General features: G+C 37.0%; 1 protein-coding gene across 1 annotated transcript; it reads right to left on the bottom strand.

Annotated features, from left to right (window-relative positions):
• Window positions 1–596: 596 nt before the first annotated feature.
• On the bottom strand, window positions 597–21373 carry LOC110788775 (sterol 3-beta-glucosyltransferase UGT80A2). The gene is made up of 14 exons (XM_021993414.2): window positions 20808–21373; window positions 14150–14331; window positions 9584–9829; window positions 8850–8961; window positions 6587–6757; window positions 5826–5889; window positions 5344–5401; window positions 5055–5232; window positions 3490–3620; window positions 2449–2551; window positions 2263–2339; window positions 2080–2127; window positions 1834–1983; window positions 597–1033 (listed from the first exon to the last, which is right to left on the bottom strand). Exons 1-14 carry the CDS (start codon window positions 20956–20958, stop codon window positions 866–868), a joined length of 1839 nt encoding a protein of 612 aa, XP_021849106.1. The 5' UTR covers window positions 20959–21373; the 3' UTR covers window positions 597–865.
• Window positions 21374–21668: the final 295 nt, after the last annotated feature.

Below are 21668 nucleotides of genomic sequence, written 5' to 3'. Positions count from 1 at the left end.
AATAAAAATTGCATACAATAAGAGCATGTTTGGTATAGAGTTTTTAAGTGATGGAAATGGAATCAATTAATTATTTCCATTTTACCTAATGTTTGGTATGAGAGGAGTGGTAACACAATCCATTTCCTAATGGTAACCATTACCACCATTTGTTACCTCTCCCAACCCTATGTAATAACATTGTATCCATTCTGTATCCCCAATTTGTTACAAGTGATTCAATTCTTAAGGTATACCAAACAAATAATATTGGGAATAACGAACACTACCCTTTCCCCTTCTAATTTATTTCCTTTCCATTTCCTTTCTTAAGTTTATACCAAACATGCCCTAATTTGTAATACACTGATCGATGATCTAGATAAGTTGGAGCAAAATAGTGTTTTCTCCGTTTCATAATACTACGGTACAACCTACCGTTGTGCTCAATTAATGTTACCAACCAATGCAATAACTAGCAACATCATAGTATGTGCGCAAAACCTTAAAAGGCGCTTGTGGGAGACTAGAGGGAGTGCCAAAAGGTCCACAATGGATCAATTAACATTGATCATTGCTCCCAACTCCGGCCACGAAGAAAGAGCAAAAAATAGGAATTGAGATCAGAACACCACACTTGTATAAAGGGGGAAAACCCATATATGATTTCCATATGAAAGACATATAATGAATTAATGAAACTTGAACTACAATGAATGAAATAAAAGATACAGATAGCATCAACACTTAATTTACTAAGCCTTATAAATACACACTATCAACAAACTCATAGCACAAGCTCTTCTCTCTTCCATCTGAGAGATTGTATCGGAAAATATTCATACATAGACAATTGGGATACAAACAAAAGAAAGTCACCTGAGACTCAAGCGCAACCAAAGCATCGGCTTATTGAGAATGAACTAGAGGTCTCGGATGTTGAATCAGGGTCAGCCTTTTTGCGAGGAAGTTGCTTGAAAAAGGCCTTCACTGCTCCTGTTACCCCATCTTCATTTTCCATAGCCTTCGCAAGCTCAATTGCCCTCTCTTTCACCTGCCACCATTATTAGTGAAGTTTCATCATTATCATATCAAAGCACCAGAAACATGTCAAACCTCCCTTTTGGGCTTTTGCTAAACACACACACATATATATATATATATATATATATATATATATATATATATATATATATATATATATATATATGTACAAGTGGTATATGTTTCATAAACACGACGAAATCACACGTTGGCCAGTGTTATTAATGCTTAATATTTCTACTTTTAGATTGATTCACAGTTTCACACCCATTTGATATGCCATTGTGTGATTGTGTGAATACATCAAAGACTTTTGACTGGGAAAATATGAAGCTCCCCGATTTTGATGGACCTTAAAGCTCTACATCATCCAATTTCTTAGTTTTAATTAGTATGTTGACGTTCTTTATGTTGAGTTTAAACCCCAAGATCAAGAATGCTTCATTCCAAACAGTATATGATAGCTTACAATTTTCTGATTTGCTGTTTAGAGTGACAATCTAATTATGAAGACTAATACCAGGGACGAACAGAGCCTTCAATGCCTCAACCAGGCCAATAGGTCTTTTGATGGTACTCTGGGATACAGGACAGCAGTAGAATGCTAACATACAGAAAAACTCTCCTACATCCTCTTTGAGATGACGCAGCTCAATCTTTTACATAGAATCCTACTACATCATTTATTATCTTTAGTAAGTGAATAAGCATGGAATACAGAGTACTAATCAAAATAGCACAATGTTGAGGAAACTTCATACCAAGAGCTACCAGCTCAAATGCAACAAGGAAAAAGAAATTCTAACACACCTGTGGATCCAGCATAAATTTTATGGCCTCAACCAACTTGTCAAGTGAGAACTCGTCAATTGAAATTGGTGGAGGACCTACGCCTCTATCATGCACACGTTCACCCCAAAAAGGTTGGTCCCCAAAAAATGGTATAATAGACGTGGGACACTGCACAAAGAAGTATTGATATTATTCCACCAATCAAAAGGTATAATGTTTATACTTTATAGATGTAAGAAAGAAAGAAAATCACAAAGCCATTACCGCAGCTTTGAGGCCTGCAGCTGTGGTACCGGCACCACCGTGATGCACCTAAAAGCATACCAGATATGAGAAAAAATTATGATTTAAGGATTTCAAGTTTGTAGATGCAAACTTTGAGCACATCCAAAGTGGGATCTAAATATCACAAACACAGAAAAAGAGCAAAGGATTTTTGAGTCATACCACAGCAGCACAATGTGGAAACAGCCAATCATGAGGACAATTATCCAGTAAGTATATAGATTCCTTAGGTTCAGCCACTGAGGAATTATAACAATTACAAATTTTATCAGCACTCAAACAATATTATAGTACGATTGCTCGAGAACAGGCCTAGAGGAGAAGAGAAATGATGGAAAAACAACTCACAATCACCCAGACCACCCCAGCCTTTGTTGATGATGCCCCTCTGTTTAGTAATCTCTAGTGCTTCAACAATTATTTCAGTCATTTTCTGTGGCTCTTGAACAGGCTGGCACAAGAATATAACTGTCAGCATCAATATGCAAAAAACGACAATAAAAAACCTCAACCAGAGGAGGTTGATGCTAACTGGTCAATCTCAAGATGGAGCTCAGAATGTAGACAAAGAATTTAAGTTAGATTTAAGTTACTAAACCTATTTGCCCTCATGTTACCCAGTGTCAATGGCCAGCAGAAAACTAAACCATATAAAATAAACATTCGTCATCAATGTGTATTTATTTACCTTTTTCCAATTCCAGCACAAATAAAATGGAAGGAACATACAGGAGACAATAACACCCCAAAACAAACGATGTTAAGAAAGAAGGAAATTCGAGAGAAAATCCACTAAATAAAGCATCTGTATGAGTTCTATACTCCCATCTCTTGATGGGGTTTATCTCCCCCTATTGGGGAGTCTTGTTCTTATTATTTGTCGGTTATAAATTTGTTGATAGGTTTCCTCATGGATATACAGTGGGCATTGATTCTCCCACTGTTTTTTTATTGGTAGACCCCTTGCATCAAGACTGTATATGCAACAGCGAAACAATTTAGTGCACGTGAATTGTTCAAGCTTCTAAGTTAAATCTTGGCCCTTACATTTTTTTATTAAAGGTTTTTTTTTTTTTTGGTGTTAGCACCTGGTTCACCCTTAGGGCTAATCCGGATTCGGGGCGAGTTCTGGGTGGATAGGTTCCAGTCCCCTCCCAATTGTTGTTGCGGAGGATCGAACACGGGTCCTCCCTACCAAGTTCAGCCCCAATCACGACTGAACCAAACCAACAAACAATTGGTTTTTTTTAATTTTTTTATTAAAGGTGAGTGATATTAAACTATTGAACAATAGGACAGAAAGTTACAAAGTAAAAAATGGCGGTCTTCTTTTTTATTTTAAAAAAATGCAGAATTTTGTTAACAGAATAGTAAGCGAGATGAACTTACAAGGCTGCCAAAACCAACATAAATAGGCTTTGGACCAGCATTAAGCCAATCTACAAGGGCCTGAGGAGGTTCATAGTTTGAAGCAAGGTCAAGAAAGCAAAATCCAACAACATCAACTTTGGGTCCCCAATCTGCAAGCACAAAACATGAATAGCAATCACACAATGAATCGAATATATAAGCAAGCAAAATTGGTCTTCAGATATTAGAAGGAATCAATTGTACCGATCTTCACTAACGCATTATAGAGCTACAAATGAGACTAAAAAAGTAAAAAGCATATGAAACCAATGTAGTAAAAAGATTTAAGTGATCACCAGTATTCAAATATGTGACATGACAGAAAGAAAGGAACATCCTTCACGACTAAAAATTTCCATGCTTTTGTCATAATGCTTTTGAGTACAATAAAAAAACAGATGGAGCCATTAGGGATAACTACTTTCCCCAAACTTTTCATATGATCTTCAGCCAAACCCAAATCACTTCACAAAGGTAAGTAATTATTACTCCACAAGTTAAGAAGTCGTCATGAAATGCAAGAGAGATAGACCTAGTAACACTGATCCGCATCACATTGTCTAATTTGAATTTCCCAAATTTTACCCAGAACAAGATAACCCAATTTGATGTGAACCAAAATCGACTTGATTATTTTAAACTTACCTAAAAATGAATATGAACATTATTGAATTATTCTTCACAAAAAGCTACCCATACTTGACAATATAACCAATTATGACCTGAACCATGATAACTTGAATGCATCTAGCTTTCGCAACTTCAATCACTAAGTTTATATAATATAGAAACACCTAAGCTGTGGTATCTGTGTGTGCCTGAAAGGAATCTACCTGGAACAGAACAGATGCTTTATGACCTGATTAGGACCGGAACAACCCCACTCTGGCACCTGTTAGTCAAATCTAAAGAAAACTGAAGAACAGATGAAGCTCCCCCTCCCCCCCCCCCCCCCCCCCCTCTCAAAGAAAATGAACAACAATTCCAATCAATACAGCATAAAATAAAACCTCATCTAATAGCAGTCTGCAAGAACGTTTTCATGCTTGAAAACAGGTTTCTCCATTCCCAGCCCTTCTATAATCAAAAAATTTAAAATAAAAGAGAATATTTTTAAGAAGATGATTTATCTTCTCATTTGCTGCGATACCTTCGTTTCGTTGGTTCACTGGACAAACTAAAATTATGAAGTGCTGGTACAGCTGCCAATTTTGACAATTCTTTTTTTTTTCTAAACCTCTGTTTTTAGCTGCTAGAGAACAATTTATCATAATTGCACGATAAAGTGAAAAAAATATTATAATACGAATATAGTAAATCGATTACGGGGAGAAGGTAAGAAAGAAAACTCAACAAACTTAAAGTCAACTTTTATAGACGTCTTAATGTTAACTTAACTCAACCACTTGGGAAGATGGGAAGAAAGAATACTCAATCAACATAAAGACAAACTTAATGGACTTGCCAATGTCAAATTAATAAAGTAGATAAACTAGCATAGATAGTATAACGTTCTTAGCTGCAAAAGCTCAAAACAGTATAACCTTTAGGCTTAGGAACAAGATGAGGACTCCATATATATCCGTGTGGAATATCAGTCTCTGAACCTTGTGAGCCACTCAAGTATGTTACAGGACGCAACTTCAGCTTCTTCTTTCTGAGATCATTTATCATGTCTCTTATTCCCAGCCAGATCATAGAGTCAACAATTTGATAAGATAGCTGCAAAAATAGGACAACAATAACTGCTATGCAACAAAACTACCAATAAATCATCGGGTGTTCATTTTTACAGAATGATGAATGATGGAGGAACTGCACGACTGCACGCACTCTATATCCAGCAGATTGCTTGACACGTGATAAGGGATGTGGAAATTCACTAGTTGGCCTAGTATTTTCCCAAAATGAAAAGAAAAACACAATTAATTGATTAGAAGAGAACATGGAGTAAAACTTTAAACAAAGAGCAATAAAATGAAAACTTGCATGCAAGGAAATACCAAAAACACATACTTCCTTTGTTCTTTTTCAGTTGACACAATTTGACTTTGACACTATTCTTATAATCTACTTTGACAATCAATTGTGATTTATACTTAAGCAAAAATATGTAGCGTCTTGTTATAAGCATCTCATTGTAGATTTATAATATCAATTTTATATAATTTTTACCCATTCATAAATAAAGATAATAATGATTGAAATATTGCATTGGCAAACGTGATAAAATTAATATGTCGACTAAAAAAGAACGGAGGAAGTATAAAGGTAAACCGAACTACAAAGAGATTTTCAACACAAACAAGACTTACGTCCAGGGCATAGTGAAAAATATGTGAATCGGTATTTTTAGTGCCTCAGCCACATGCGTATGCCCTGTAAATAACATGACCTTATTAGCCTGAAGAGATGGGAACACGGAATCATATAAACTAAGGCCATACTCATAAATCATAACAGTGAATGTATCTCAGAAAAGGCTACTTCTTCAGAATGGAAAATTCTAATCAAGTTCCCAACGTAGTATTATTATTTCTTAGTCAACTAATCTTCAACAACCCTCCTTCCTACTTGACAAAATCGTGTTTGTCCACGGAGCGGGTCTCTAAGAAACAAATGTTATCAAAGAAAAGAAACCACAAACGCACGATTTGTGATAAGCTTGCAGCTACCTAACATTTACAAATTAAAATTTCCGATGACATACAATGCTCCTGCTAGGATACTGGAAGTCTAAAAAGATAGCCCATGTAACATTCAAAGCTGGCTACTCAAACCGGGTCTGTTTTTTCTATTCCATCGAAGGATTGAGAGTTCAAGTCAAATCCTTCTCATTTTCTTGGAAAGAGACAAGTTGATCTAATAATTATTAATCCAAAAATGAATATTCTAGACCGTAACACAACTGTTTCCGCTTCTAGACACTGGGAGTTTCTTCATTAAACACCTATGTCTGTGGCTAATGTTAACTAGATTTAAGGATGCTAGAACTAAGAGTTGTAATTCCAATGAGGAGACACAGAAGCATTCACCAAAATAGAAGATAGAGTTAACATAGATAAATTAATCAGACCATATGCTGGGGGATTGGCTATGATAGCATCCGCTTTGAATGGAACATTGGAATCCATGTCAGGATCTTTACAAGCTGGGAGTAAAGAGTAAATAATTTCTTTCATCTGATTGCGCTGAACAGGTATCTCTGAAGGCCCAGAAGGCAAAAAGCCTTTATTTTTTACCATGTCTGCAAAGACAAAACACCATATTATAAGAAAAATATTATGACAAGAATGCAGCACAAGCAAGCAAAATGACAAAAAAAAAAAAGGATTGTATTGAGACATTAAGTTTGAGTGAAAGCTTAAGCTCAAGCACGGTTAATCTTGGCTTAGCTCATTCACACTTAAAACTCCTTACATGTGAATAAGAAGAAGCAAGAGATGACAAAAGGGTGCCTTTTAGGGTATTGACAATGATATTTCTACAAGTCAAAAGGCAATCTCAAATGGAAATAAGATACAAATATTTAACCAACAAACATTCATCAGCAGCAATAACATCACAGTCTTAATCCTAAAAAGATGGGGTTGGGTATGCAGGCAAATGCCATTCCTGTAAGTCCCTCATGTGCATTATATCCAAAGCAACAGCAATTCGATCCATAATATCCAAACATTTTGTCTTTTAAACTCATTCTGTCCACTCATAATTGGCCTCACTCTTTTAAAATCTTGTTTATACCAAACACTGTCTTGTCTGCCTACTACGGTAAGCCTAGAGGTCAAATCCCCCGTAGTCGGTTCTACTACAGAATTTCTGAGAATTCTTACACCCCGACCCTTCTGCGGAGCTCACCATCGCAGGTTCTATCTCATCTTGTTTTGCTACACATCCAACTCAACACACGCATCATAATGACGTTTCATGAAAGCCCAATCTTCCAACCCTATAGAAAGTTAGAGAGAACAAATGTAAAAAATGCAGCACAGTGGCTATCAGGGCCATGATTGTGAAGAAAGTTTGACATCCCCTTCGCGCATATAGTTGAAAAAGAATCATTAAGTCATTTTGGTTCCAAGGGGTTTTTAAAGTATTCTTCAAGATATACCTTAAAATATCCAAAACATACTCTATCTACAGCACGCCCAATAAGCTTTTAACTTTACAGAAAGCACGAATTTCCACAAAAATCAAGAGTCACGCAGCAATGAATATCATATCAGATTCTCTACACTAGTCAATTGTTAGTAGGATCATAAGGAGCCCGCTGATGACTACCTTAATGACATTGATGTGAAAGAAGGTGGGGATACTGTTCAATGTAAGTGTCGCTGCAAATAATCAATCATACAAAAGGAGAAGCCTTGTTTCAGGGTTAAAAAGAGGGTACCAAATACTAGGGTTACCAAGAGAGGTACTACCAGTACCATCCCAACACCACCACCACTGATGCTCCTCTACAGCACTACATGACTACATGTATACATGTCACCCTCACTGCTACACTGTTGCCTTCACATGACCACCTCTGATGCAACGAACCTACCACCTAACTGCTGTTGGCAAACATATTGGGATAGCTTGCAACAGCTGATTTCTTGGTGGAGTTTGTGACAGCACCTTCTGGAGGCTGATGATGAAACATTAGCATCTGCATTTTCCTCTCCGCTGCCAGCAAGGCTCCGGTGTCAAGCACTTGTATTTCTCATGGGAAGGAAGAAAGAGTGAGGAGGCAGAAAGAAGGTTCTGTGAGGAATAAGAGCTATGCATAATATCAAACTGTGGAAGGGGAAATTTTCTTCTCTACAATAATTCTTTAGAAGTTGTTTCCACTTTGAACTCACCCTATTAAACAATCCACACATACCACAAAATCCCACATGCACTAAGTTTCCGTTTGTTTCAACGGAAAACACTTATAATGGAAACTGATTTTCCATGGACAATCATTTTCAACACATAACATTATTGTAAAATAGTTTTCCTTTGTTTCCTTACAAGAAAAGGTATGTAATGGTATAGAGAGGAAAAGGAAATGATAGTTGAAAGGTGATGATGGATGGGGAGGAGAGAAAGGGATGTATGGAATAGAGAGGAAAATTTGGAATTCCTTCTTTACAAAAGGAAAATGTTTTTCACCTTGGGAAAGTTGTTTTTCCACCGCTTAACAAAACAAGCAAAGGAAAATGGGATAATAATTTTCCTCGAAAATATTATCCGTTAAAAACAAACGGAGCCTAAATGACAAGTAAGAGATATGACACCACGGGGGGAGAGGGGCAATATAAATTTCAGGGGAAAGAAGAAGCAGGACAGCTAGCCAGCTAGGTACATACACCCCGCCAGAACCTTTGGATCACCGCCTAAAGGGAAAAACTCCAGCCCAGAAGTCAAAACGAACTCCTTGAAATTAGCATGAGTTGCTAATCTAACACGGTGGCCATAATCCTGCAAACAAAAGCATAAATACGTCATATATAACGGAAATGCTTGCTTTTCATCTAATAGCTAATAACAACATCCAAAGATGACAATTCATAACAACTTGCTCGTATGTGCAGTGTGTAGAGCCTATTAGTTTATCAATTATCCAAATACAGAAAATCCTTTAAATAGCAACCCAATTAATAAACAATATTAACCATACTGTATATGAAACTAGTTTATTTTTCCATAAAAAAAAAGAACTAGCACAATTAAAATTGAGAAAGATATTATATTATGATCTTAAAAACGACATGACACCTTTAGAAAGTTATTATCTGTGAATACTACGATTAAAGAACGGAAAAAATACTTAATGTCAACAAATGACAAATTACAAATTCTCGCGATTTTTCTCTTCTACTTTAAATATAAAAAAAACATATTTTTTGTTAACACAGACACAACCCTTTATGCTTCTTAGAACATACGCCATCTTTACGGCAATGTTATTAGCATGATCATCCAAAGATAGTTACAGCTTATGAAGATATGTTTGATCTCATCCATTTAACCACATAGGGAACTTAAAGTAAGAGCCACTGACAAGAAACATAGAACAGAAAATTGAGGAAATAATTCTGACCTGCAACTTCTTCCCAATCGCAACGAAAGGTTGCACATCTCCTCGGGTACCAACTATAAGCATCACTATTTGAAGTGGTGGAATGTACTGAAGGTCTGTCGCATCAAGGCATTCTTCTTCATCACCACATTCAGTATACAGATTAGCTGGTCCACCACCGAAAGTGTGAGGTTCGACATCTCCTGGAACTTCAAACTCCACAGTCCCGTCATCTTTTACTGTAGCGATCCTGTTCAACAATTTAAGCTGCAGAATTTTCAAGAGTTACAATACAAGCACCAAACTCAAAACAGATCAACTGAAGGTATATAAATAACTTTCCAACTCCTGAGAAAAGAATGCCCCAGCTGGAAATTTAGACGAACAACTAGCAGACAAATAGGTACAATTAGTATAAGTGTAGAACCAGAAAGATAAAATGGTAAGAGAGCAACTCGTCTTTGAGGGATCAGATACAAAGAAGCAAACAGAAAAATACACCCTCCATGTCAAAATGCATGTTATCTAAGGTAACCGAACACACAAAGGATTTCTAATTAATTGACATTAAAATTGCATTAGCATTCTAAAGTGACCAATAACCTTGCGCTAGTGATCTGGCATTCCAAAGGAACAAGAATTGAAAAACAACAAATAATTAAGAGACCCCAAACCCCTTAACGAGCTAAATGACAAGTAATGTGAAATTGAGGGAATCTAATAAAATCACAGACACCCATTCGTATTGAAAATGTAGCACATATAGAAGAGGTGGAAATAAATTTAGCATCTGACACTAAGCATTCTATGATCCTTTCCGTTACTGTTGAATATTTTCTTAAGAGTTGAAATCCCCATTATGGGACTCTTCATATCTAGATACATTATTTCGCATAACCACTAAACGCAACTTCACACCACATCATTATAAAATGCATACACATGAAGCCCCGTCCTTTCAGTGACAAAAATATCCCTTCAGATCTTCTCTCCTTCACACCCACTTTAATATTGTCGTACTACGGCACTACCATCCACCAATGGCTACTATCCTAACATCTTCATTGCTTTCTCTTATCCACCCTGATATAAGTTAAGTACTCAAGTTAGTAGTAATTAATTTGATTCAAACAAGGACTTGTTTATTGTAGACAGACAAATAGTGGATTGGGCTTTATTGTGGACATAAACTAAAACGGAAATTGAGCCACATGGACGCAGTTGTTCTGAAGGTGAAAGGTAACTACCATTGCTTGGAGCAGGCGAAAAAACTACGGACCATTAGCCAAGCTCGATTAAGTAAATTTCTTAACATATCGTGAATTTTTCTACCATTATTAAGATGGTGAGGGGCCGATGGTACAATATAGCTTGAAATTTCATATCATTGTTATTTGTTAAGGGAGCTAACAAATGGAAGTCCTCATGTTTAATTGTAAAAGTTTCTTGACATCGCATTTCAGAATATTCATCTTAAAAGTCAAAAGTTTTTACTTGAAGTATCCATCAGAACATTTGTAAGGATTCCCCAAGTCACATCAACAACCCCGTTAATAGATCACATCACATTTCTAGAAATTTATCTGAAAGCCAAAAATTCTGATGCCCCAATCATATGACCAAATGAAGTACAAATTAGAGAGAGAACAAGAGAAGGGGAGGAGAGGAGAGGGTATCATCTCTAGTAGGATTATTTTGGTCTTTAATAGGGGTCTGGATTTGCAAGATTTGTAACTTCATCTGCATTTGTCAACTCTCCATTATCCCAACACTCCCACTGCTTTCGCACTATTTAAACTGAGTTTCCTTAATCAACTGGGCCTTTACTTTGATCGTAGTTAACAAAGTCCAAATTGACTACCTGAGTGTGTTATATTCCTGAGTCTTGTAATGCCCGAGGATCATAATAAAGTACTCATATTCATCAGAGAGTGACACTCTTGTCCAATATGTATCTGGCAAGGCATGGAATCTAAACAACAGAGAAGATCGCCATATCCTCATGGCCATTACAATGCCTTATCTGGTTATAATTGGCTCAAAGGGGCTGGTCAGGAAGTTCCTTGGCGAGACAAGTCAGCTATCGCAAATATTAAAGAACACCTGAGATTTTTCACCATTTGTTTATGATTAATGTTTTTTATTTTTAGCTGTAAAGAGCTAGTTGCAGACTTAAAGGTTAAATTTACTAGAACCTATTTTAGAAGTGAGCTGCTAGAAGACTGTGGTCAACTCGTGTCCCATGGTAAAGATATGCTGAGGGAGTTGAAAGATCAAGTGTTACAACAAATCAAGTAACTAATTAATGTCAAAATATGGGTCCCCTAGGGAATTAAAGTGGCTTAGTACTTCTAATGCATGGAAGGGAATTTTAGAGAATATTAATGCCGAGGGAAAGATTGAGGGCCTTGTACGATAATTCACAAGTTTGAATCACTCCTCCCCATTTGTAATATGTAAAGCCCTCGTGGACAAAAAAAATGGTCAATAATGCTAAAGCTAGGAGTAGTAGACCCTCATTAATTAAGGTGCGACAATTAAACATTGCGATGGAAGGTGTGATATTGACATGTTAAAGGACAGGGCGGATGCTTCCAATGATTGGAAGGAAATTTTGGAGAGTGTTGACACTCTTCAAAAAGGCAGTAATATGGTGGTAGGTAATGGTGAAAAAAGGTTCTTCTGGCATCATCATTGATTAAAGATACCCTTACATCGCTAGCTTGCCCGGAACCTCCTATTGAAATTCAAGGTGACACGGTAAAGGAAAAGTTGCATAGAAATAGTGGATGTAAGAATAAGCTTTTAGCAATTTTCTGCCTGCTGACGTCCTTAGAAAAATTGCTTCTCATGAACTTGTTGATGATGGAGACGCAATAGATGAGATTTATTGGGATGAGTCTCCCTCAGGGGGGCTTTACAGCTCGGCGTTGAAGATAATGAAGAATGAAAACAGTCAGAGTCTCGCTCAAATACGGGGTTGGAAACTGATTTGGGGGGCTGCTGTACCTCAATGGATTTGTATGTTCCTGTGGTTAGCTGCTCAAGGCCGTTTGATGACAAATGTGAATCTTTTTGTCAACATAATGACTGAAGACCCTAGGTGTTATGCATGTGGCATGGGTGAAGAAAATATTGAGCAAATTCTTAGAATATGTCCAGCTGCTCGAGTGGTCTGGCATCGGCTTGGCTGGCAGGATAATGACAGTAGTCTTGGTGGACATGGTGGTCCGTTTAGAGACTGGTTGTTGAAGAACAGATGAGAAGAACACAAAACTGGTGAGGATTGGACTACTTCTTTTTGCTGTTACAGTTTGGTGGTTATGGAGATGGCGAAAAGAAAGATGCTTTAAGCGAGATGCTAAGTTACCGATTGATCAGGTAGCGTCTACCCGAGAATCGAACCCTTGACCCCTCAATAGTCAGTACTACTATATGCTCTAAAAACAACACTTACAGCCACTGAAACAACGCAATTTATGTGAATAACATTTGTTGAAATTTGTAGTTATTGAAGGGGCTGATATCCCGCCCCCCTGTCTCTGCCCTTGGCCCCATCTTTCTGCCGGGCTTTTTATCCCTAAAAGGGGTATTTGGCATTCAAAGCTAATCCTAGTGTTATAGTGCTTATTTTAAAGGCTTGCCTAGTTGCCTTTATCAAAAAAAAATTGATAGGAATAATAGGGTAGGCCTATTAGGATACCAAAAATCAAATTAATAAACCAATCTGGCCATGTGATACCAAAAATCAAATTGGGATCACTAAAAAAGTAACTTCAAAGACTTGCATCTGAATAAAAAGTTTAAAATATAGACATCCAACACAGAAAGTAAGCATGTAAAAGATAATAGCAGCATCAAGATTAATATAACTTGAAGAATCGCACAACAAACTAAACAAATTTGCAATACACAACTAAAAAAACCAGCAACACTAGGCAAGTTCAGATTTCAGACATTCCTTAATATCCCTATTTTTATTTTAAAACAAGAAAAGTCTAAATAAAACCAATGAACTCCATTAAAATTGTACTCCCTCCGTCCCATAATATAGTGCCTGTTTTCCTAAAATGGTGTCCCTAAATGATGTGCCTATTTCTATTTTAAACCATTAATTTTTACTTTGAAAATTGTACTTTTTGACTTTTATTCAACCCATGTGCTTGATTTTTGTCCTTTTTAGGCCTATTTATTATGTACACACTTTTAATCTATAATTTATCTCTCCATTTTTGCCAACTAACATGTACTTTATCTTGAAAGTACAAATCATTATTGTTTTTATTATCAATGTTATCCTTTACCTTAATAACCGTGATTTTGGTCAAACGGGCACTATATTATGGGACGGAGGGAGTAATTATAAGGCAGCAATTCACTTCAAAAAACCTATCTCGTTTTTGTTTTCTGGCAATAAAACCTTTCTCATTCTCATGACAACTTTCCTAGACCCATGACTACAAAGCAAGTCTTAACCAACCAGTCATTAGGGTTCCCAGCGAAAAGGCTATTAATAATTAGCAAAAAGATATAACCAAAGATGTCGACAAGAGATTCCAAAAAAAGAACACAAATTAAAAAGTATACCTTTTGCTGGACAGAAATGTTGTTATCAAATATTTGTGCCGCTTCTGAAGCGAGTATATTTTTATTTTGTTGCCTCTCAGTTTTTGATCTCTCCAACTTAGGAGGGTTCAAATCATGCTCTAGTTTACCACCATTTATCTTCTCCGTTGGTAAAGTGTTCACTCTAGAAAAACTCTTACCAGCTAAGCACACAAACAAAAATACGATTATCAGGATAAGCACAAACAAGCAATATAAGAAATAACTAATCTGTCAGATAAGAAAACATGCAACAAATAATTACACCAGGAAATCTGACAAATAGAAACTCATATCTATTAAATTCCTTCTTTGCCGTCCTTGCCACAAATATTAGACAACACAATCTCAAAGACTAGCAGGATGTAACAGAGCCAAGCCACCATGGAAGTGCCCCAGGGTCACCGCCAAATGTCACGGTTCATTGTCATCGGAAGGCATCATGTCATGGAGCAACAGGGTGTCGCTGGGCAATGAAGTGTAAGCGTGGCCTAGTGGGTGCCCATGGGGCTGCCTAGGCGCACAACACACTCCCCCTATAAGAAATATTAAATATTTTGAAAAGGAGAAAAACTACCAGTAATCACCAAATGACACTAACGTAAAAATTGAGCTGTTTGGTGGGCCAAATGGGTTGAATTTTATGGGTCCACCATATTTGTCCGAACGAAGACATTGAGCGGACCAGATTTCTGAGATTATGCCCGAAAATATGGGTTGGTGCACAACAGTTTCGGTGGTGCTTGCCGGAAGCTTCTAGAGTGCTCCTGAAGGCACTTGTGGATTCTTGTAGGGAAGGTTCTATCTAGGAAGTGTCTAGAACCCTTGTGTACAGAGTTGTATGTGTCTAGAAACCTCCTTGTATATAGGAGTTTGTTAGAACTTTCCAGAGATTGTATAGAACATACCTGGGCCTATAAATAGGCATCCCCATTCATTTATACAAAGTAAAACACACTTGTATTTTCTCACCAATATAAAGCATAGTTCAAAATTCTCTTGCTTACTTGCATACATCCTTTGCCAAATTCGTAACATAACTATTGGGGAGCCTAACTAGTGTACAAACGGACTGTCCACCAGTGGGCAATGTGCAACGACTTAGGGACTGGTCAAAACCTGACACAAAGCTCACCTCGAGTTGGTTTGAGGGTGTCACCCGAAGAACCATAGACTCAAATCATTGAAAATGGGTTAACTTCCTTCTTTTTTTTACTGGAGGTTTAGCAATTTATTCGATCAACCATGGTAAACTCCAAGGAACTATTTTAATACAAATCCCAAATAACATACTTCTTCTGTTCCAAATTAGTTGACACGTTTCTTTTTGAGTAAGTTTATACATTAAAATGTCAAGCTTACCCTTTTCTCTCTCCTCCCTTCCCCATACTATATCCTTCTCACTCCTTCATCATCATCTTCCCCATTACATCTTCCATTGACTCACTGCCGCCAACACCACCACAAACCTCTCGCCACCTTCTCCACCGAGCCCATTTTCGCTCTCTTCACTCCCTAGACTTCTCCTCCTTCACCCAAAACTCCTCCCAAGTTCTCTCCTTCAGCTCCACCGCCTCCACCGCTCCGAAGTCCTCTTCCGCCAAGCCACCATTACCACCTCTTCTTTGGGCTATCCTCCATCCGCGACGCCAGCTCCCCCTCTCTCTTTCATTCCTCTGTTTTATCTCTCCAACCTTCCATTCCCCACTTCCAATCTGATATACTGATGCGTAAACTCTTGTACTTTTTCGGCTTATGTCGGCGGTTTGAAAAGGAAGCGATTTGTAGCCGACTCAATCTTGATCCTCTACTTCTCCTTTCACCTTATATATGATCTAACATGACAAAATACATTCTCTTTGAAATTATCGTCAAATTTGATTTAATTAGGTAGGGGATTTTTCAAAGGAGAGATGAAAAAGAGTTATAGAAATTGGAGGACAGATAAAGAAGAGTTGTTGAAAATAGAGGACAGAGAAAACGGATCATCAATGAATCGGAGCTCAGAAATGAGAGAATGGGAAGAGATGTTGTAGAAATCGAATTCAATCACAATCACCATCAACCTTAGTTTCACCTATCATTTTTTGTGTTTAATTTTGTTTTAATTTCTCAGACGAAGGGAGAACGAAGAGAATGGGAAAGGGTAATATTTGGATGGGTTGGTGGGTAACTTTTGTTATTCTCTCTCACTTCACCTTAATATGTATGCAAAGAACGTGTCAACTAATATGAAACGAAGTAAGTATATTAGCAACAGAAATGTAACAACATTGAAATTTTTCCAGATAAATTTTCTTTCCCTCATCCCCTTTCCCCTCTCTATATTATCTTCACCTCTCGATGAAAATAATATAAATATAACCAAATGCCTTTAGTTCTTTTGATAAGAAAAGAAATTGTATAAATAGTAGGAAAAAGGAAAACAAACAATGAGGACAAGTTGTCCTTTAATCAAAAGAGCAAGATTACACATTACCCCAATTTTGTGTACCCTCCCCAACTGGGTAAGTCTTGAAGGCCCCACCATATAGATGCTAAAAAGGTGACTTTGCTCCACAACAACGCACAAGGTAACGAACTCATGAAAATACCAAAAAAAAAATCTCTCCAACCACACACCACATAATTTCCATGAAAGCATTATGCCATAACAATCTCTTTTCCTTACCCTTCCCAAACCCCCTAAACCAAATTTCCAACCAAGCCAAGCTTCCCTATAAAAAAAAAAATATTCTGACATTTCACAATATAAAAAACATGTGAATATGATTCACAATTAGCACAACAAAGCAAACTCATATCCAATGAAATAATCACCAAACGTATCCTATGCTTTTGGAGCAAGTCATTCATTATCATTCATTATCATTACCCCATTGCCTCAAAGAGGCTCCCGCAAGAAGCGGGGTAAGGGGGGGTCTACGCAACCTTACCCCTGCAGCTACAGAGAGGTTGTTTCCAATTGACCCAAAAGCGATAACGAGACGACAACGGGGCAACCATCTTCTACCTCATGGAAAGGAAGCGTAAAGGTTTTAAGATCCATTTTGATTTAGTCCATTACATCCTGCGACCAAAAGAACAAATGAATCTTTTGGAGCACGTCATTAGTGTTAATTTTCTTAACACTTATCTCCACACAAAATCCCTCACCTTAAGAGGTATCTCCATATTCCTAATGAAATTTGCTACCAGAAAAGTTAAAAACTTAGGAGGTCGATTCAGGTAAACCAGAAAATAAGTACATGCAAAAAAACCTTTGATGAATGCCATTCAAACCTTGGATCCGCCACTTTAGAGAGAATGCAGCTCCTCTAACTCCCAATCATGTAGTCGCCTCCGAAAATGTATATCCCAAGCGTTATCATCATAGAAACTAGACTCATGGCATTTTGTAGAGAAGACAACTTAAATAACCAAGCAAAATGAACAAAGCAATGTTGTTCTCCCCTCCGAACACCTTCCCAAAAACAAACACGACAATCGTTCCCTACCTTGAACTTCACTAAAGGGAAGAAAATATTGAAAACTTGAGCTTCCCAAGACAACAATGAATTACTCTAACAACACTTTGAGCATCCCACCCATTTGATTGCAAGTCATATTTGCTATTTATGACTTTATGCCATAAAGACGCAAAATCACGAGAAAAACGCCACAACCACTTTCCAACCAAAGTAATACTATTTTTTATAGCATTTTCCCAAAGCCAAGACCCCTTCTTCCTCTGGCCGGAAAACCACTTCCCAACGCACAAGATGATCTTCCTTCGCACTGCTAGACCTTGACCACAGAGTTCCTCATCATTCTCTCAATCTTACTTGCAATAGACACAATATTGAAAAGGGAGATATGACAGAGAGGGATGCTAGACAAACATGATTTGATCAAAGTAATCCTCCCACCAACAAAAAAGTAGACCTTCTTCCACACAAGTCTTTTTGAAATCCTTGAAACAAATGTTTCCCTAAAAGAGTTTGTACGGGGGTGTGAGGCCCAAACCAAAGTAACTAAGAGGCCAACTCTCTAACTTTACACCCGACCATAGCACAGTTGCATACTAGCGAAGAACAATAGAATCGTGATGAATTTCTTGCCAAACTCCATTTAGCGAACCATCTCATAAACATGTAACAGAATGAGAACATAATACACGAGATCTTTCTGCATATTTTCCTAATTTGTATTATATTGGTAAAACGTTTTCCTGCGATGATTCTCATCAAATACGTAGTATGTTTCATTCAACCAAGAACCATCAAATTAGAATACCTCATTTGAGATAGAGAAGGAATTTCTTTTACAAAGCCAAACCCAAGCTTGATATCCTACAAAAGCCAAACAGTGCCAAGCTTGCTCATCTAGTAAGATTGATTACACTATAAAAGTATTACTCTTAAGTAACATCATGGACTATAAAAAAAATATATATATATCACTAAATAGCCTCCATGGGCATCTTTACATCCAACATTTTCGAACACATTTTATACCACCCTTTTTAAATCTCCACAAATTCTATATAAATCTAATGAAATCACCTAAAAATGGAGTAATACTAAAACCTTGTAAAGTATTTTGCACCTCCGTCAAAGTCATTCTATATAGTTCTTTGTCCATAACCCTTCGCCTTGACTTAAGCTAACTATTTTTTACTGTTGGGAAATAAACGCAACTAAATTACATCAACGAGTATTCGTATTGGAGATTGGAGTCAAAGTCGGGAAATTAATTACATGCCAAAACAAATAAAAGATTGCCAACAACTAAGTCTACCGTGGGAAGTGTGTAGTTGATACACTTGCGGATTGCATTGGACATCAGTTGGACCAAGGACAAACAGATTTTGGAAACAAGTGAGGCAAAAGAACAATTAAGAAACTATGAAGTTCTACCGCAAAGGAAAATAGGCAAATAGGCAATAGCTTATTTGTTATTATTCATGTTTCCTAGTTTATTTAGGTTTGTAATTAGGAAATTAGTAATATTTTGGTATGAAACAATCTCTAGAATTATTTAGTCTTAGGGAGCAAGTATAATTATAGTAGACCATTGTTTCTAGTTTAGCCTATCAAAAGGAGTTTAGGCCTAACTAGAAAATAAAAGGAATATATTGGTGAAAGAAATCATCAACAATTTTGCAGGAACTTATTGATACGATATTATTTGAGAGGAAAAAATCTAAATTTCCTCGCAAACACTTGTGTCATTTATTATTGTTATTTGTTAATTGTTCTACATTGTATTTGCAGGATTTGTTCCTATCTTTCATGGCACGTGTTTGGCTATAACATTTACAATTATGCTAATTGATCCCTGCCGTACACCCTTGCTATATCCTTTATAGGTGATATCCTTTTACATAATGGAGAGAATTTTGGCTAGTCTAGTGTTCTAAAGATGAAGATTTCTTTTCACACTCTTTTAGGTAATAAAAAAACATAACTCCACCCATTCCTTACAGATTTCCTCATATATACCCCACATTGTACTTTATTAAGAGTTGGGGAAGAACGTGGACATAGATTGGCAAAAGCATGCACATGAGTAAGAAAGAAAGAGAGCAAGTGGAAAAACATACTACTCCTTCAGATTTTGTGTTAGTTACACTTTACTCTTTGTTACCGAACTCTTCACTTCACCTCAAATACCCGTTTCGGATCCTTGACACTCGGACATGGGTATGGACACTTCGATACTTCATTTTGGACCAAATGCATGTAACTTTTTCACAAAATAGTCGTGTCGGGCACTTGGACACATACTTATGTCCTGTATGGGTATCCGAGTCCAGGAAACATAGCTTTTGCTTTATTCTTATTTTGGCAAAGTCACCCTATAATACCCCACTTTCAACCCCGTCTTTTATTGCATAAACTCTTGTGACACTCTTTCTCCTACTTTTTCTTACACGAAATCCACTAACTTTTTCCTCTCTCCTAAATCTTGTATCTCGTGACCAACAAAATAACACGAAGGGAGTAAAAGATCTACGGGAAAAACTCAAAGGAACATCCAATAATAGGAAATGGGACAAGCTTTAAGGGAGGGAGGGAGTATTATTTCATTGAAAATCTATCAACATGTTGCTCCAATCTTTCATCATACCTAGTTCATTCCTAGTTCCAAGTTTCCAACATCAAGTGTATACTATATAAGCGTTGTGTACAAGTTTTAACTCAATTCCTAATTTCTAATTTCATGCACACTAAACACCTTCATTCAACAATCAAATTGTGTATATGGAAAGATAATCAAAAATTTCTCTGACACATCCAAAAATTAGAGTAAACAAGTTTGCAATTCGACCTTAAACAAACAAACAATTCACTAATAATAAACAAATCAAATCATTAGCAAGTCAGCAACTAAAACTCAAACTTTGATTTATCAACATTACCTGGCCACGTTCTGTTGCTCAAAATGGTAATCAAACTAAAAAAGGATTTAACATTATGCGTTAATTTCACGAACAACTAACCGCCAAGGAATAATACCAATAAAATTACATCAAAATCACAATTGAACTATCAATTTCCTCAATCTTCATCCACTTTTTTCAATCAACATCATCAATAAAACATCCAAAAAGAAGCAGAAACAGAAATTGAAAATTGGAAGCATTATTTATAATTACCAGAGGAATTGCCATTATTGTTGCTACTGTTACTTCCAGAATGATCAAAACCACTTCCTCCAACAATAAGGTCCATAACAACCGGAACTTCACCTTCGTCGGCAGTATTCACCGCTGTATTATCTCTCTTCTTCGGCGAATCTGCCGCCATCGCCACCTCTTCAACCACAGTGAGCAGTGAAACTAGCTCTTCCGATCTTAATTTATCTCGCTATATCTTCAGAATGCTCTGTAGAGTACAGTTAAGCTACAATAAACTCCATTGTTGCTACCTTGCTATTGAGGAGAGAGAAGTGGACCCGCATTCCGAAAGTGGAGAGATGTAAGTGTGCAGGGTCGTGACTCGTGAGACTCGTGACTCGTGAGGCAGGAGAATCTGGGAGGGGTAAAATGGGAAAATGAAGAGTATGAGGAGAGAGGATCAAGTGCGGGACTGTTCGGTGCACCCCGGAGATGACGAAGGTGGGTTGGTACTTGAATGGTTGTAAACAGCGGTTTCCGCTTGTCCAAATCATATGATAGGGGTTAGCGAGTGAGTTATTGAATATTCAACTAATCCGAGTGTGACTTGAGTAGTTGTGTGTATGGTCTTTCTCTTTATTGCATGATAATAATCGGTTCTTGTGCCCGTTCAAAATTAACTGACAGTTATATAGTGGTTGTTTAGCCGTTTTTTAAAGTTATAATTTTCGGTAAATTTGCTTAAAATAACTTTTTATAACCCAAAATTTACGAGAAACAACCTTTTAAAAAAAATTGCAAAGAAAGACCTTAACCTAAAAATAATTTGCAAAAAACAACCAAAACCTATTTTCAGGCGTTGACTATAAAAATCCGGCCATTGACTTACATGTGCAGGGC

The sequence above is a fragment of the Spinacia oleracea genome, chromosome 6, assembly GCF_020520425.1.
Source record: "Spinacia oleracea cultivar Varoflay chromosome 6, BTI_SOV_V1, whole genome shotgun sequence".
Lineage (NCBI taxonomy): Eukaryota > Viridiplantae > Streptophyta > Magnoliopsida > Caryophyllales > Amaranthaceae > Spinacia > Spinacia oleracea.
Note: the sequence above shows the minus strand (reverse complement) of the source record. Positions and strands in the feature narration are given on the sequence as shown.

Bases quoted from the DNA above. Each gene is read 5' to 3' on its own strand.
- LOC110788775 (XM_021993414.2), bottom strand. From the start codon at position 20,958: ATGGCGGCAGATTCGCCGAAGAAGAGAGATAATACAGCGGTGAATACT. The intron at 3,621-5,054 runs GTTATACTGTTT...TTGTGCTTGCAG, and splicing joins TCTTGTTCCTAAGCCTAAAG to ATTGGGGACCCAAAGTTGAT. The intron at 2,340-2,448 runs GTGAGTTGTTTT...ATAATTCCTCAG, and splicing joins CTGGGGTGGTCTGGGTGATT to TGGCTGAACCTAAGGAATCT.